General features: G+C 42.7%; 1 protein-coding gene across 2 annotated transcripts in view; it reads right to left on the minus strand.

Moving 5' to 3' along the window:
- The window catches only part of PTCHD4 (patched domain containing 4), a 101,867-nt gene that overhangs the window by 72,630 nt on the left and 13,203 nt on the right, over positions 1-16,034 (minus strand). For both annotated transcript variants that reach the window (XM_026792181.2, XM_005485087.4), the window contains exon 2: positions 3,561-4,041. In XM_026792181.2, coding sequence (XP_026647982.2) covers positions 3,561-4,041 — 481 coding nt within the window. The remainder of the gene's footprint in view (positions 1-3,560; positions 4,042-16,034) is intronic.

Raw genomic sequence — 16,034 nt, forward strand, 5'->3', positions numbered from 1 at the left:
AACTCATGACATTTATCCATTTACCTGGGGTATGAACAGCTGAAAATCAGTCTCCCTTGCTCCTGTTTGCAGGAGATCCTGGCAGCCAGAGAATTATTTGCAGGAGAACTTCCCAAAGATTTTCTCCTGAATGACTGCACAAATACAATGAGAGACTGAGAAAACTTCCAAGGCTGTCTGATGAAACTGTGGTTGGGAAGAGGGAGTCAGAGAAAACAGGATTTTCCACAACTGTCCTCATGTCTAACTTTAGACTGAAATTTTTCACCTTCAAGGATACAGAAAAGCCAATCTGAGCTAACACTCTTCCCCCAATAGAGCAGAGATGTGCTTTATCCCAGCAGACCATTCCCTCACAGCAGGACCACAGTAAATAATTATGGTGGAGGTCATTCAGTCTAAATTTAGAAAATATTAAACATTCCAGTTTTCTATAGGCTTCTGTCACCTAGTGAAACCTACAGAAACTCTGCACTGCAAGAGGAATTGTGGATCTAAACATCCAGGCTTATTCAGATGGCAGCATCTTGCCACCCTTGCAGGGAAAAGGACAAGCCCAGAATATCACAAAATTTCCATTAAAATTAATCCTTTGAAAAGTGAATGCTAGAAGAAACTGCATATTTTTGACCAAACAAATGTGCTTCAAATGGATGGTTTGCAAATGTCAGGTTGAAGTATTCCAAAGTTGGGAGCTGCCAGAATTAATGCTGCCTGTGTACTCTGCATTGTACTTGTAGGGTCTTTGCCACTGTTATTCCCTGGCTTTTTATTTTTTTAATCTAAGTAACTTGACTTTGAAAGTTTGACTTGCAAATCTGGCATTTGCAGTTCAGGGAAACCCCACCTTGCGCACCTTTTGTTCTATGTTCACTCAATTACTATTGGATGTGCTGTTTGCTTTCTGCAGTGCCAGCAGCAAGGGACACCGGCACAGTGTGGGCCAGGGTGAGTTATTGACCCACAGAACCAACACTCTTGGGGGCTTCGCTGTTTCTGCTCTGGGATGTCAGATCAGCCCATGACAGCCAGTAGAGCAGAAAACCCTGCCCTGTAAGGGCCCAGGTGAGTGAGGTCCTGGGTGTATTCTGGGCAGAGCAAGGTCTCATTAGGTGGCAGTGTCCCTTAAGGGACTAAAGGCACATGGTACTTTGCAGATTGTAACCCAGTTAGACTTTGGTAAGACATTCTGCCTGTCTTTTCCTCCACTAAACTGTAAAAGTGTTGTCTAATATTTATAACCAGCAGTTCTCAAGCATTGCAAGCTGTTCTGTAATGATATTTTCAATTCAGTCTGAGACTCCTGAATGAAATTTCTGAAGAAGTTACATAAATGCTTTCTTTTTCAACCTGAATTGCATTCAATATAATACTATAGAAAAAATCCTTGCAAACATCTCACTTCAAGAGAGGTTATTTTTTCTTTTCCTTTTGCTCTTGGCAGTGGCTGTGACAAGAATGACAGAGCAAAACACAACAGAAAGTTATAAATGTTACTTTTCCTAAGACAGCAAACAAAGTCATGGACTACCGAGGTGGGAAACTGAGGCACTCTGCTTTCAGACACTCTGACCTGTGTCTCATCCTGGGGCTGCAGAGAAGGTATAAATTGAGGAGCTCCCTTGGGAGTGACAAGTCTGGGGCCTGTCAAGCAAAGAGAATGTGCTACCTATCTTTCCAGCCATCTAAAAAGAGACACTGACAGAGGAATGCACAATTTGGGAAGATGCTTTTCATCACTTCAGGGTTTTTTCACCTTTACTTCAAATTGCTGCACAAGCAAGGCAGTGCCTTTTGGTTCCTCCTTCGATATGCACCTCCTGACACACAAGGAAAAAGTTGCCAAAATCTGATAACAAGCATGATCCCCCTTCACTTCATCCCTTTCTCCATTCTTTGTTTCCTAAACCCACCCCCCTGGCCCAGGTCAGGATCCATCTGTCACAACCTGGCATGTTCTCTGCTGGCTTTCTTCCCTTTCCCCATCTCAGCACTTTCTTTCCATCAACTCCTCTGGCACCACAGAGCCATGCACAACATCTGAAGAGCTGGCACAGGGCAGTCCATGTCAGGGGCCATTGTCACAGTGCAGATGACTGAGTTAGAGGCTTTGGCACAGCCTTGTTTATCACTATTAATGAGGCTGAACCAAAGGTGCAATTCCTTGGTGTCTTTTGCCTCACTCCTCTCTTTCCCTTCTGGAATCTTGACCAATCCCTCCATTCCACTCTTTCCCACCTCAAGCAGCTGCTCCAGAGAGTCTGAGAGCAGGACTGATGAGGCCACAGCTCTGCCCTTTTGTTTAGTGACACAGATGCATTATTAGGGGCTAGATTAAATAGGAGGTTGGGGTTGGGGATGCATACACCCATGCAAGTTTTCTTAGGGGAAGATAAGAAAATATGGTCTTTTGGGAGATTGAGGTTTTAAGGAAAGTATATGACCCTTTTTCAAACCTTGACTCTGGCTTGTGACTTTGCATATTTAGTTGACTCTTACCATAACACAGTACTTGGTTTGAGGACTAGAAGCATGAACAGCACTTAAGAAATTAGCTGTCTCTGGTCACAGGGAAGACTCTCTGCCATCTGAAATTGAGCATGTAAATATTTAGTTCTGGGCTGCCACCACTGAGATTTTGCACAGTCATCACTGGAGTTCAGACTCATGGTATGGCAAAGCTCTGACAAACTTGGATGTGAGGGCACATCCAACAACACTGTCTCCATAGTTGAGCTGGGCACATTTCCCTCTGCCTTTCCAATGCAACTTCCCAGCGAGCTCATCAACCACATGGATGCACTGGAAGTGCTTGGAACCAAACAGTACCAAAAAGCAATTTACTGAAAGCAATTCTTCTGCCTAAAAAGCTGGGTATTACATTTGTTCTTCTTGCACACCTTCCCCTGTCAGGGTGCCACGCAGAGGAAATCTGTGCAGCTGATCTGGGATTTCACAAACCAAGGGATTATGTGCCACAGATCCTGACAGGTTCCTGTGCTCACAGCCTGGCAAACACCACAACTGTAATCTCCTCTCTGAGATAAAGTCCATCAATCTTATTCTTACACCAACCTCTCCCACTCTGCCCTTCAGGCAGAGCTCGAAGAAAAGCCCTTCTTGGGAAGGATGTTAAAATCTGCCCTTCCTTGGTACCCTCCTGTTTAACTTACTCTTTTGGCTGGCCTCCCATCAAAGTTGAGTCAACACATATGCATTTTGTCTGCTGAGCTGACTAGTTTTCAATAACAATTTCTCCTTCATTCTGTAACAGAGATCAATAGAACTGCCCCTCTCTCATGTTGGCTGAGATTCCAGGAATGTAATTTGCTTTTTATTGTTGCTACTGCTTTGTTTTGTTTCCATTTTTCTTTCTTTTTTTTTCCTATTTTTTCTTTTTTTTTTTTTTTTCTTTTTGGCAAGGCACAGATCAATTTCGAAAGATGAAAATGACTTAGACTTTCACTCAATGTAAAATCTGCACTTCATAACCCAGGATGTAATTTACAATTCTGTCATTAAACTCTGTTAATCCTATTATTATGAAGATAAATAATTACCCATAGCGAAGAAAGGGATTCCCAACAGAGTAGAATTATATTTTCCATCAGTAATGAAAAATATCCCTGCCGCAGTGACACTGGAAATACAGATAGTGAGCACTCCCAGGAGTCCCAGGAAAGGTTTGCTACGCAGGCAGTCCTTCATGGAGCTCGAGAGGGTTGCAGTCAGGAGAATCAGCATCAGGCTCACCAAAATCTTGCCCCTGGCCAAGAGACTGGTCTGATGGAAGTCCTTCCAGAGGCTAAAGGATGCTAGAGAGTAGAGCTGCAGATCCTGGTGATCCAGCTGCATCTTGTGCATCAGTTTACAGAATTCGCTCTCCCACTTCTCCCCAATGAGGTCCTGGGTGACAGAGCCATACGTTTGGAGGTAGTAAGTGATTTGGATGGCTCTGGCTGATTTGACTCTCTGGTCCTTGCTGTTTGGCACTTCCATTACCCCTCCAAGCTGGTGGCCAATGAAACTGCTCCTTCCATCCTGGGAGAGAAAGCAGAAAAGATGAGCGTGTGGTTATCGTGCTTGTGACGTGGTGCAGAGATAAACTCTCTGTTCTCTCACAGACATGCCAAGAGCTCTGCTCAGACACCACTGCGCTCAACAGGAGCCTTGCCATTCACCTCACTGGGCTTTGGGATCTGTCCCTGCTCCCTGCCACAACTCTGTCTTACTCATTACAGGCTCATTTGCATTTCTGTGCTGCAGTTCAGCGGCTGCTCAGATATTCATTGTAGTCTCAGGGATTCCCAGATACCCAGGACCAAAATGTTGCATGCAAGATCCTCACCCCATGGGAGAGGATGAGCTTCCACGTTTAACTGCTGGACAATGACAAATCTCCAATTAATACAAAAAGTTTGAGATAAAGAATATTTTCTGGATAATTTGTGATTTCTTGACACTTCAGAAATTATTTTTAAAAGTTGGAAATGTACTGAAAATGAATCCTGATTCCTCAGGATACAGACATCCAAAGAGTTTAATAGCTATTCTGTCTCCAGAAAAATATAATTAAAATTAGACTTTTTGAATTGTTAATTTGAGATTTTATGGATTTATATCAGTGTACAGAGAAAATAATCTACCTTAAACCTAAATTTAACTAGGATTTGGGGTTTTTTATACATTTCAAGAGTATAAACCTTACTCTGGTCTCACTTATTTTAGTAAATGCTAGGACATATAAAACTCCATGACAATCAGTAAAGTCCACTCAGCCTCTGCCTGTTAATCAGACCAGGCCTTTTTTTCTGTAAAGTTATCTGTTTCCATTTAATATTTGGCTTGGGTTTTTTCTTTTATTGTTGGAAGGAGTTAATAAGAAATGTCCTGTAAGAAAGGTCCTCTCTCTGTAGCCACTGGTTGTTGGATAATTGTATGCGCCCCTTCCAAGACAGGGGAAGCCTGTGTTGGTCTAGAAGATCAAATCCAGTTGTAAACTGAGGAGTAAGACTCAATGATAAAATTATCCCAGCACAAGTAATCTCTTTTATCAAAAATTTTAAATCCAGAGATTGTCTTTTGTACACCAAATAATACTATTTTGCTTTCTCCCCAGCATAAATTATAAGTTTTCAGATTTATTCCTCTTGTATTTAATAAAAACATAAAATGATCAAGGCATTGATGTCTAAACTACCTTGAAGCAGTGTTATCTCATATGAGATAACATCCTTTGCCTAGGCACACTACTGGAATGAGCTAAAAGCTTGAATTTGGGAGAGGCTCTGCCCTCGACACGCACACATGGAAGCAGTCATCTGCAAAAGGCCAGAACCATTTGGGGGAGACACTTTAACATGTATTGCACCCAGCATTACCCATTTGTAGAAGCACCTGTGCTGCATGCAGGTCATTATCTGAAATTGCCAGACCTGCTCATAGCAGTGACCCCCATCCTAAGGAAAAATTGGTGAAATGAGGTTTTATAAAATTTAGATGTCTTCCAGCATGTTGACTCATAGAGCAAATAAATTTCAGAAACTGGGAGACTGTTTAAAATGTTTTATGTACTCACCTTGCCTTCAATCAAGTATGTAAAGGAGGCAATCCTCCCACTGAGAAATTTCTCCCTATGCCTACTTTCATGGCAGGAGCTCGCACTGTTCCCAGCTTTGCCTGCCAGAGCCCAGGGAACGTGACAAAGTGCTTTTCAGAAGTTCATTTTTTTCCCTATTCCCAGTTGTTATTCCCACCACAATAGTGGCTTCTGGCAAGGGTATCCTGGCATGAGCTGACACAAAAGGTGAACTGCAGTCTAGTGCCAGCTTCCCAAGTCACCTGGAGCCTCATTGCAAATGTCACATAAGCAGAGACAGCTATCACAGAGGGGCAGCTGCTGCTGTTCAGACTCAAAAAAAATCCTCATCCCCAGCATTTAATGCTTGAATCCTGTTTGGATTTTTTATTTCTACTGTCTCTAAGGAGAGGTCACACCTAACACTGAAACACCCACAAAAAGTGCATTTCCAAGCTGGTAATTAAAGCTTGAGCAATGCAGTCCTGGCTCACACTGGATGCAACTTTTCAACTAAAAATCCCCACTTGGCACCGTGTTGAAATTTTGGAGAGAAATTTCCCATTTCCTCAGTGTCTGGGCAGAGCTGACATTCAGAGGCTTGCAGGAGCTGCAGGACTTTGTAGCAGCACAGCTCCCAGCCCAGGCAGAGCACTGTAATTCAGGTTTCATTGATTCACTATGCAGCAGGCACGGCAAGGTTATGGGAAACTTTGTGATGACCATCTGCCCTCCCCTGCAAAGGGTGCAGTGAGCGATGGCCACATTTCAAAGGAGGCAGCAGAGCAGGCACAAATAAGTCATGTTCTGCTGTATCTCCTGTGAAACAGCAGATAACAGCTATTTTTTACACTGATGTACAATAGGGTGCCCAGCTCATATGTCAGCAAAACAGAGAGTAAGCTTTCAGATGGAATTGAGGAAATCACAGGCGCCGGATTGCTGTGAGGACATTTTGCCTGTTCCCTTCTTTCTGGAGGCAAATTGTTTCCTATCTAAGCAAGGGGTTTTGCCTTTGCTGCAGTTAAACATGAATGTGGCACCACAGCACTTGGGAAAATGGGGCTTTTCTCACATACAGTAGCAGAATCAAAGAACAGCTTGGATTGGAAGGGACCTTAAAAATCATGTCTTTCCAAGCCGCCTGCCATGGGCAGGGACACCTTCCACTAGTCTAGATTGCTACAGATCCTGTCCAACTTGTACTTGAACAGCTTCAGGGGTGGGGCAGCCACAGCTTCTCTGCAGTGGTTACAAACTTAGTGAGGAAGGCAGAAGAAATATGGGGGACAACAGTATTTTGTTCACCCCATTTTATGGATGACAACCGATGTGTGGGAAAATGGAGATCCAGTGCTGCTAACATGAATTTCAGCACCTCCCAGAGTCCAAGACAGGGACCTACCTGTTCTTGGAATCTCATGGGAGCTTCAGAGGAGTTATTCACTGCCCCAAGTTCTCTGTTGTCCTCCAGGACCAACTGAGTGAAAGAACAAGGCATGAAGGGCTAAATTCCTGAACTAAGCCTAAGCTCTGGGAAACAAAATGTGCCCACAATGACTTGTGTAAGGGATGCCTGTAGAGCCAGGCAGGTTTTGCATAAGACTTCACACAGTTAATCAAAAATGGTGCTTTCTGCTAGTTAGTACGTCCTTCCTGGCATATGCCTGCATGCTGCTATTTTTAATTTCATAACACATTTTGATGTTCCTGACTACAGACCCCTCACACTTTCACCTACATCTGCTGCTACTCTTTGATACTACATAAAGAAAAACAAACCTCCAAAATAAGTAATAATAATAATTATTGGTCACACATGATTTTATACCCACGCATCTACAACAGAAGATGCTAATTGACTTTAGCAAGGTCACTTGCATGGTTGGAGTCTTGTTTCAAATTCCCAGGCTGTGTCTATGTGTCCTTCTCTGTTTCAATTTAAAAAAAAAAAAATCCAATGAAGTCTTAACAGTGTCTGTTCTCCCAGATTCTGAGATTCTGATGGCAGGTAATCCTCTCCAGACTTGAGACTTTTTAAAGATGCAATGAAATATAGATCACCTGCTGGGGCATGTGATATTTCATCTAAAACAGGGGATAAGCAAAATTCTTTGCTTCAATGGACATTATTAAATTGTTTTTTGTGTTCTCCCTCCTCTTTTTCTAGTTGCCTCAAAGGCATTTGATATATTAAGGCTATGAAAGGGAGGAGAATGAGAACTAAGATGACAGGCATGAACAGCTTCACCTTCCTTTCCCCCAGCATGATGGACTTAGCCACCTGTGTCCATGCAGACCTGACCTTGTTTGTGGTTGAAAATCCAAACTCCTTGATTTTTCAGCAGCAAGATTCACTAATTGTGAATGAATGTGTAGAGAATAAACCCCTGCTATGTTTCAGGATGGAAACTCATCTGTAAATGGTGCTTGGACCCTTAATTTCCTGAGAAGATAAGTAAGTGGCATGGGAAGTTTGACTTGCTCCAGAGCTGAGGGCCTCTCAGGTTAAGGGAAACCAGCTGCTCCTACTGAGCTAAATATCTTCTGCTAGTGATAATAGTAGTAGGCACAGATCCTCTCAGCATGCAGCCCAGAGGGACACTAGAAATACTCCCTCACTACTAAAATTACCTGTGGCCTTTTTTGTTTTGTTTCCTTAATATTTTCAGTGCAGGTGTTGCAGGCCCAGCTCTCGCTGGGGGTTCTGTGTGGTCACTGCAGCACCAGCCCTCGGCAGGGCCTTGCCCTCTGCCGGGGGGTTTTCTTTGTCCAAAATCTCTCTAAGTCAGGAAGAAAAGGGCTGTAGTCAGTGCAGAGAATGGCAGGGAGGGCCAGCTGTGGGTGTTGGCACTGAGGGATGGGGATTAGTGGTGGGCCTGGCAGTGGCAACTCAATGGTTGGACTTGGTGGTCTTAGAGGTCTTTTTGAATATAAATTATTCCATCATTCATCTCTGCTCTGAATGGCATCAGCCTCCTCTGGCTTTCCTCCCACAGGAAAGAGGGTTTGAGGTATTTTTGAGAGGACATGGCTTCTACCTCCTTGGCACCTTGCTCAGCAGAAGTTGGGCTGGTGAGGGTTTTAAAACGCTTTTCAGATCCCTGGCAACAAGGAAAGGAGCCCTTGTTCCCTACTGCTTGATCACTCTCATTCAAGTACACCTACAGGACCTTAGCCAGCAAAGTTATCTCTATTTTTATTTTTCTTTAACTGCTTCCTTTCATCAGCTGGAGTGATAGATCATTATCAAGCTACATTATAGAAATGTTAGGATAAAGCATGCCATCCTGTTTGCATGCTATTTTATCTTAAAAGCTTAAAGTGTTTGACAGAGGGCAACCAGGAATGTCTGCTGAAATACATTGTGTGATAAACATCCTAATGAAATCAATGCAGTTTTTTCTCCCTCTGATAAGGACATTTCTACTCTACTGTAGGTCACAGAAAATATTATGCTAAAAAACACAGAAGTTAGGATGAAGCAAGTTGCTTTACAGCCAGCTGCCAGTTTTCAAGTTAAAAAAAGTAATAAAAAATTTAAATCCCCTTTCATTTAGGGTTTAACATATTGGGCTGTTCATGTTCCTTTCAGCCTCACTGTAAAACTTCAGAGGAAGATTTTTTTTTCTCTTCAATCAGACTGATTTTTCTGTCCCTATCCCTAGTACAGTTATGCATGGAGACCTTGTACCAGTCGATCCCTGTTGCACAGCCACCAATTACCAAAAATTCTTGCAGCATTCCTTTCCAGAGCAGAGCACATAATGCTGATTCATGTCAGCATTTTCCCACATTTTTTTATATAGCAGTTCTCCTGCCCTTGCAGCTGTGTAGGTGCTCCTGCACTGTTTGCTATGCAGCTGTTCTGTAGGGATGAAGGATGGAGGAAGCATCCAGAATAGGTGAACACTGAGGGCAGTACATTTGAGGTACAGCTGCACCTTGTCTGGCTGGGAACAGGGACAGAGCATGGCCTAGAGATCTGTTCACACACCAAAAATGAATTGTATGAAAGTGGCCATGAGAAGTTATCCAGGAAATAATTGTCTAACTCTCTGCTGCAATAAAGAATTCATTTATTTCTGGCTACCCAGCAATGATGAGGCTCAGCTCACCAGCTGGCCAAGAAAATTTGGTTTATAGTCATTGTGAAGAGTCAGGCACATCTAAAGCATGATCTGCTCCATCCTGAGGTACAGGTCAGAAGCAGATTTGTTCTCTGCAGTTGCCTGGCTCTCTCCCCTTAAAGCAGAGGCATGAGATTACTTAAGACTTGACCCCAGATTTTATTATGCTAAAAAATCCCTGACCTGCCTTGTCATTCCTGGCTCATGGCGGCCCCTTCACAGACGTGTCCTGCTGGTTAACAAACCCACAGCCCTTCAGCCCCTTCCCAGGGAAATCATGGGCTTCTAGGGTGATTTTTAAGTGAAAGAGAGAAGTACACAGAGCATCCAAAAGGGAGTCAGCAACATCTGACACCTCTTCCTAATGACTTTGGGCCTGTACCCCTACTCTTAACAGCTTTTGATTTCTAGTTTTTGATAAAAGAAGCAAGAACAGATTAAATGTGTTTCAAGAGACATATATTGTAGTGTTAATAACAGAGAATAAGAGAATGGCCCTAGAAGTAAATCAAATTATGGAAGAATTCATAAGGGTGCAATAGCAAAGTGTGACTGCTGTTGGAGAGCTTTTCTCTTTGGAGGAGCTTCTGGCAGTGCACAGGCTGTTTCTGAGTGGTGCTCCTCTCTTTGTTGCTTCAGAGTCATCCTGTCAGGATTTCTGAGAATCATAGTGTGGTCAGGTGGAAGGGACCTTTGAAGGTCACCTGGTCCAACCCCCTGCAATGAGCAGGAGCATCTTCATCTAGATCAGGTTGCTCAGCCACGTCCAACCCGGACATGAATGTTCCCAGGGATGGGGAATCCACCACCTCTTTGGACAAGCTGTACCTGTGCCCCATCACCCTCAATAGGCATCTCTGTCAAGGCAAGGGAAGGACAGAAGGGAAGGAAAAAAGGCTCTAACTTCACTTTCTGCTTCCTTTGCACGTCCCTCTGGGAAGAAAATACAAGATAAGCTCTCTCTCCCTCCTACACCAGCTTTACTTCACTTCCCTCCTAGACTATATTTCATCTTTACATCTTTTGCAACCCCCCTTCATTCTTTGTCCTGTCTTCACGCTCTTTGTTACTCAACTAATCCCTTCACTCACAAGGTCAGATTCCCATTCAGTCCATCTCAGATCCCATCCCAGTTCCTTTTGGAAAAGAGGAATAGATTAAGTGCCCAGCAGAGCTTAGTCCCCGGCTGTCCTGAACAGCACCCGTGCCCCCAAGGACACGGTGGTGTCCTTGCAGCTGATGAGCAATACCCACGTGGGCTGTGATCTTTCATCTCCCTAGGTGGGAAGGGTGCTGGAAGATGGGGGGGTCACAGACAGCACAAAGAGAACTGCAAGCACTGGGGGATAATTTTGGGCTACAGCTGGTGTCTCTGCCTTTTTATTCTCTGCCCTCCATCAGGAGCAGGACACAGGCACAGCAGTGAAACAGCTTTGGCACAGACTGTTCAGGCAGGTGAGCTGGTGTCACACCCCAGCCCCATGAGATGGGTGCAGGGGTGAAGGGCACAGTTTTCTTTGGATGTCCAGCAGCCTGAGGATGCTGGGATGGCTCACTCAGGAGGAAGGTGGGCGACTCAGAAAGGTTTGTAGGTGACACAAGTTCACCTTTCACAGGAGATCCATGTCAGCAGGACCTCTGAAGTCGTAGGTTACCCTGGGTGTGTAAATCCACCAGGGTCAGGTACTAAAACATGACTGTCCTCTTGTTTCCAGCAGGCACAGAGCTCCTGCTCCCTCCTCACCATTCACTGACCTTGGAGTTTCTGTTCTGCCCTGTCCAGGATCACAAGCCCTCAAGGCAGAGTCTGGGGACCAGCCTCTGCTTTTCACAGCCTGTTCCTTACCAGAGCAAAGGTATGGCTGCATCTGGCCCCTAAATCCTTCAGGATGAAATATGATGATGAAAGTAGCCAGTGCAGATCAGAACTTTTGCAAGGAGATGCCAGGTGGGGGAAATCCAAGCTCCTGCATTGCTTGCTAGAGCTGTGACTCTCCACCTATGCAAATTGAGAAAACATTCAAGCCACTGCCAGTTGCTAAGCTATGAAAACTGCTCAGATACAATTAAAAAAAGAAAAAGGTGCTGGTCTCTGTGGTCTTGCCCACAGCTACTCTTCATCCCAAAAGATTTTGTTTGTGCCAAGAAGAAACACAGGAATGAATCACTGACAGCAATGCCTCGAGGGAATTGCATAAAGCACCAATATTTGGATATACACAGTTAGCGCTGTATATAAACAGTCTCACTGACATATGCAGGAATGAGTCTGGAGAATGCATTTACTGTCTCTCATGCTTGGCAGTCTCTATGAATCTATATCATGAGTACTTTTAATCAATGAATACTCTATATTAATTCCAGTTTCCTCCACAGCTTAAGTGCAATATTAAAAATGTTCAAAGGAAAGGAAGAAAATTGCAACGAGTGTTAAAAAAATAAGAAGTGTTTTTTCAGTGCAGACCAGTGGTCCATCTAGCCCAATTTTCATTCTCTGTCCATTTCTAAACTATGGTGCACCAAGACAGTGTCTTCCACGACACAGATGGAAGATGCCTTTGGGAGTCTCAGTGTATTGTTGATTTTCCAGCTTTTCAACAAAAAAGGAAATGAAATGACCTGCTTGGAAGGAGGAGGAAGAATAGAACAGTTCAATTCTTAAATAGATAAATTCTTTTCATAAATGCAGTGATTTGAATTATATTAGCAACAAAAAGTAAGCAAATGAACTAATAAATTAAAGCTATCTTTATATCCCAGTGAAATTTAACAGCTTTGTTATCTCAAGAGGGTCTTGTATTTCTCCAAATGGAGTAAATAGGACAACCCAAATTCTTTCTATCTCTTGGGAATATTTAATCTTTAGATTTCTGGAGATCCATGGAGATATAGGTTAAACAAGACCCTAATTACTAAATAAAAAAAGACAGCAGAATACACCAGAAATATAGAAAGCTTCTTTCTTGTCTTCTTTCCATATCAACAAGAACAAAAGACAAAAACTGCTTGAAAAACTTCATCCCATTCTCCATAAACCCAAGCTAAAGAGATTTGGAGGGATGAGAATGGGATCCAGTGACTGTCCCTAACAGGAGATTCTAAAGAGAGGATACAGATTTTCACTGACATATTCGTGGGCCCTCTTGCTTTGTGAGCATCCCACTGTGTGCCTCTTCTAATTGCTTTCCTTACACCACTTGAAGTCCAATACACAGAAGAAATAGGAAGGAAATCTGACAGAAAGTGAAAGGGATTGGATTTGCCTGGTTTTATTACTTCATTTAAAGGAAATGTTTAAAAACAAACAGCAGAGAATAAAAAAGTGAGCAGTAAAGCAGATCCACAGGAATCATTTAAGCTTTTACAATCTGAAGTTTCAATAATGACACAGAAAAAGGTGCTTTTTTCTTTTTAAATTATGTTTTATGTTGGCAAACATCTCTTTAATTTTATCTGTCTCTGCTCATCCTCTTTTCTCCAGGGACCAGCAGCCAAAGTACTGAAACACTGCAAAAATGTTCTATCAAAGGCAGGAAGAAAAGAAGTAACTGAGAATCAGACAGAGCCAAGTGTCATGTGGCAAGATTTTGAGGCTAGAATGGTTTTGAGGTTAATTTACAGGTAGCTGGATTAGCTAAGCCTAGCCTTTGAATACAAGATGCTGCTGTGCTCTTATCCAAGTCCTAGCAGGGACTTCTACTCTCACTATCCTCAGTAAGATATAACAAGGCACTGCACAAAGCAGATACAGTTGAGAACACTTAACACTTCTAGCTGAAAATTCCTCTTTTCTAAGAGATAATTAATCAGTTTCCCCTCTTTTTTTATTATTCTCGAATTTGGCATTGTGCAGCAATTTCTCTACCGTGAAGTGTCCCTCCCTTCTCTCCAGCACACACTGCGTTTTAATGAGTTTGGCCATTTGTTAGCTGGAGAGAGCCAAAAAAATGTCTACTTTCAGATGCTTTCCTTTTTTATTCTTTTTTTTCCTTTTTTTCATGGTGCTGGATGAGGATCTGGGAAGGGGAAGTGGGAATGAGGTATTTAAGTAGGTCTGTGTTTGTGCATTAAAATCTAACTAAAGCTGGGGTTCTGCTAACTCCCACCCAGGGTACTTTTGAATTCAGTACATTCATAGAGATTTTTGACACCCACATTTGAACATCAGCAGGTAGCTTTTATATTTTTAAATTCTATCTCAAGATCACCTTGGAATGTGTTCCCTTCCTGGTAAAATCTTGTGTTCTTAGTAGCCCATAGAGATGAAGGTGTTGTCATGTGCAATCCTCTAACAGATCTTTTTTAATTTTATCCAATTTAAAAAAGGAAAGCCCATGGCATCATGGCATGTAATACCACATCATGCCATGGCATCAATGTGGAATTGTTCAAAAACACGCAGATGTGGAGTCTGGGGACATGTAGTGGTGGACTTGGCAGTGTTGGGTTAATTGTTGGACTTGATGTTCTTTCCAACCTAAATAATTCTAGGATTCTCCACTTTGGGCTTCCCATTGGCTCTCCTTACTGCAGAGCTCTTACACTGGAAGCTCACTGACATGAGGAGGGTTGGATTTCTGTATTTTCTCAGTCATTCTCTGTGGGAGAGGGTGTCTTGCACTCAGCACAGGGTGCATCACAGTGATATACCAATGTTACTCAACAGCGTGAGACAATCAGGAAATTTTACATCATCCCAAACCCTTCACCTAGAGATTGCAGGGGGTGCCACTGAACAAGGTCTGCATGCCTAGAAAATTATCTCAATGCAGCCTCTGTGCTGTGGAGGGCTGTCATGACACAAAGTCCAGCAGATGCTGAGGTCTCGGTTCAGACCATAATCATTGGTCACCAGTGAGGTTCTGGCAGGGCCCAGGACCCTGCTGTGCAAACACACAGCTGGAGAAGCTGCTCCACAAATCCTCCCATTCTGGTGCTGGACTTTCTTTAGTAGCTGCATTTCTCAGTGTGAGATGGTGATGCTGCCAAAGGAGAGGTCCCTTTCCTCTCTGTCCTAAGCTTGCATCTCCTCCCTGCCAAGCATGGGAGCAGCTGTTCATGTGGTGTGTGGTGAAATGGATTGGAGAAATAATCCAGGTTTATGCAAACAGAACAGGAAGGGAAAAAGAAAAAAAACCCAAACAAGTAAAAAATGGAAAAATGAAGATTTAATCCCCTCATCCCCTCCTTGCTGCCATCTGGCAGAAGTTTTCTTTAATTTTCTTTGCTCAGACCCCCCCAGTATGGTGGTGATATCAGCTGTGCCATACCTGGAGGTGGCTGTATTTCACAGCTGAGTATCTGTCCTTACTCTGAATACACAATCCTTATTATGTTCAAGGAGAGTTTCTGATTTGGATGTGCCTCTGCAGCCAGAACAAAGCATGAGAAGCCCCAATTGAGGCTCTAAGATCCTGAGCCAGGTGGTCTAACCAAGCACCAGGTTGGGAATGTCAGGACTACTGTGAAAATGTCAGGACTACTTCACTGGCTGCTACCGTAAAACAGGGCACCTCTGGAGGGCAATTTTTATCTTAAATGGACTGATTCTTATTCTTAGGGATTTTAGTCCTCCTAAAGCCTACAATGCCCCAAAGCCAAGTTTATGTACCTTCATAAAATGCTTGAAGTTAGGTTATGTGTGTTCCTAGATGTATAAATTAATGTAGTGCTGCTGTTAAGAATGAGCTCAAGATACAGAGTGAGATTAATATTTAATTACGGTGTAAAGCACTTCTGGAGAAATGAAGAAATTCTCTGTAAATAATATTAGTATTAACAACCATCTTTTCAACTTATTTCAGATGTTTCCTTACAATACATCAAAGCTTTTCTCGGCAAATATATATTTTACAATTACTGTAATGCCATAGGTGTTAAAAAACAAAAAATGTTTTTCATAATCACCTGCTGTGCAAGGTGATTTTTCAATTTTATATTAGGATAGTCTATTTGGAAAGGTTTTGGTTCTGGCAGAACAGGAAGGATTGGACTTTTAATTCTAAAACAAAAATGTTGCAGATGGTGGGACCTTGTGTTATCTAGCCAGCTTTGGATTTCAAGCAAATATTTAGGGAAAAATTCTGATTGTGTAAGCCAAAGAGTAATCAGATGGTAAAGCACTTCCAGATGATGGAATTTCAGCATTTGTCTTCTGAGCACTCTGCAAAATCTCTGTCTCCCTGCTGCAATAAACTGCCAATATCTGGCAATCTATTTTGGATGAGGATGGCATTTAATTCCAGTTCCTTCAGTGGGAGCTAATTCCTTATTCAGATTAATGTATTTTAGTTCTTTTGCAACTGTCTAATAATAATTTCCAAAAA

The sequence above is a fragment of the Zonotrichia albicollis genome, chromosome 3, assembly GCF_047830755.1.
Source record: "Zonotrichia albicollis isolate bZonAlb1 chromosome 3, bZonAlb1.hap1, whole genome shotgun sequence".
Lineage (NCBI taxonomy): Eukaryota > Metazoa > Chordata > Aves > Passeriformes > Passerellidae > Zonotrichia > Zonotrichia albicollis.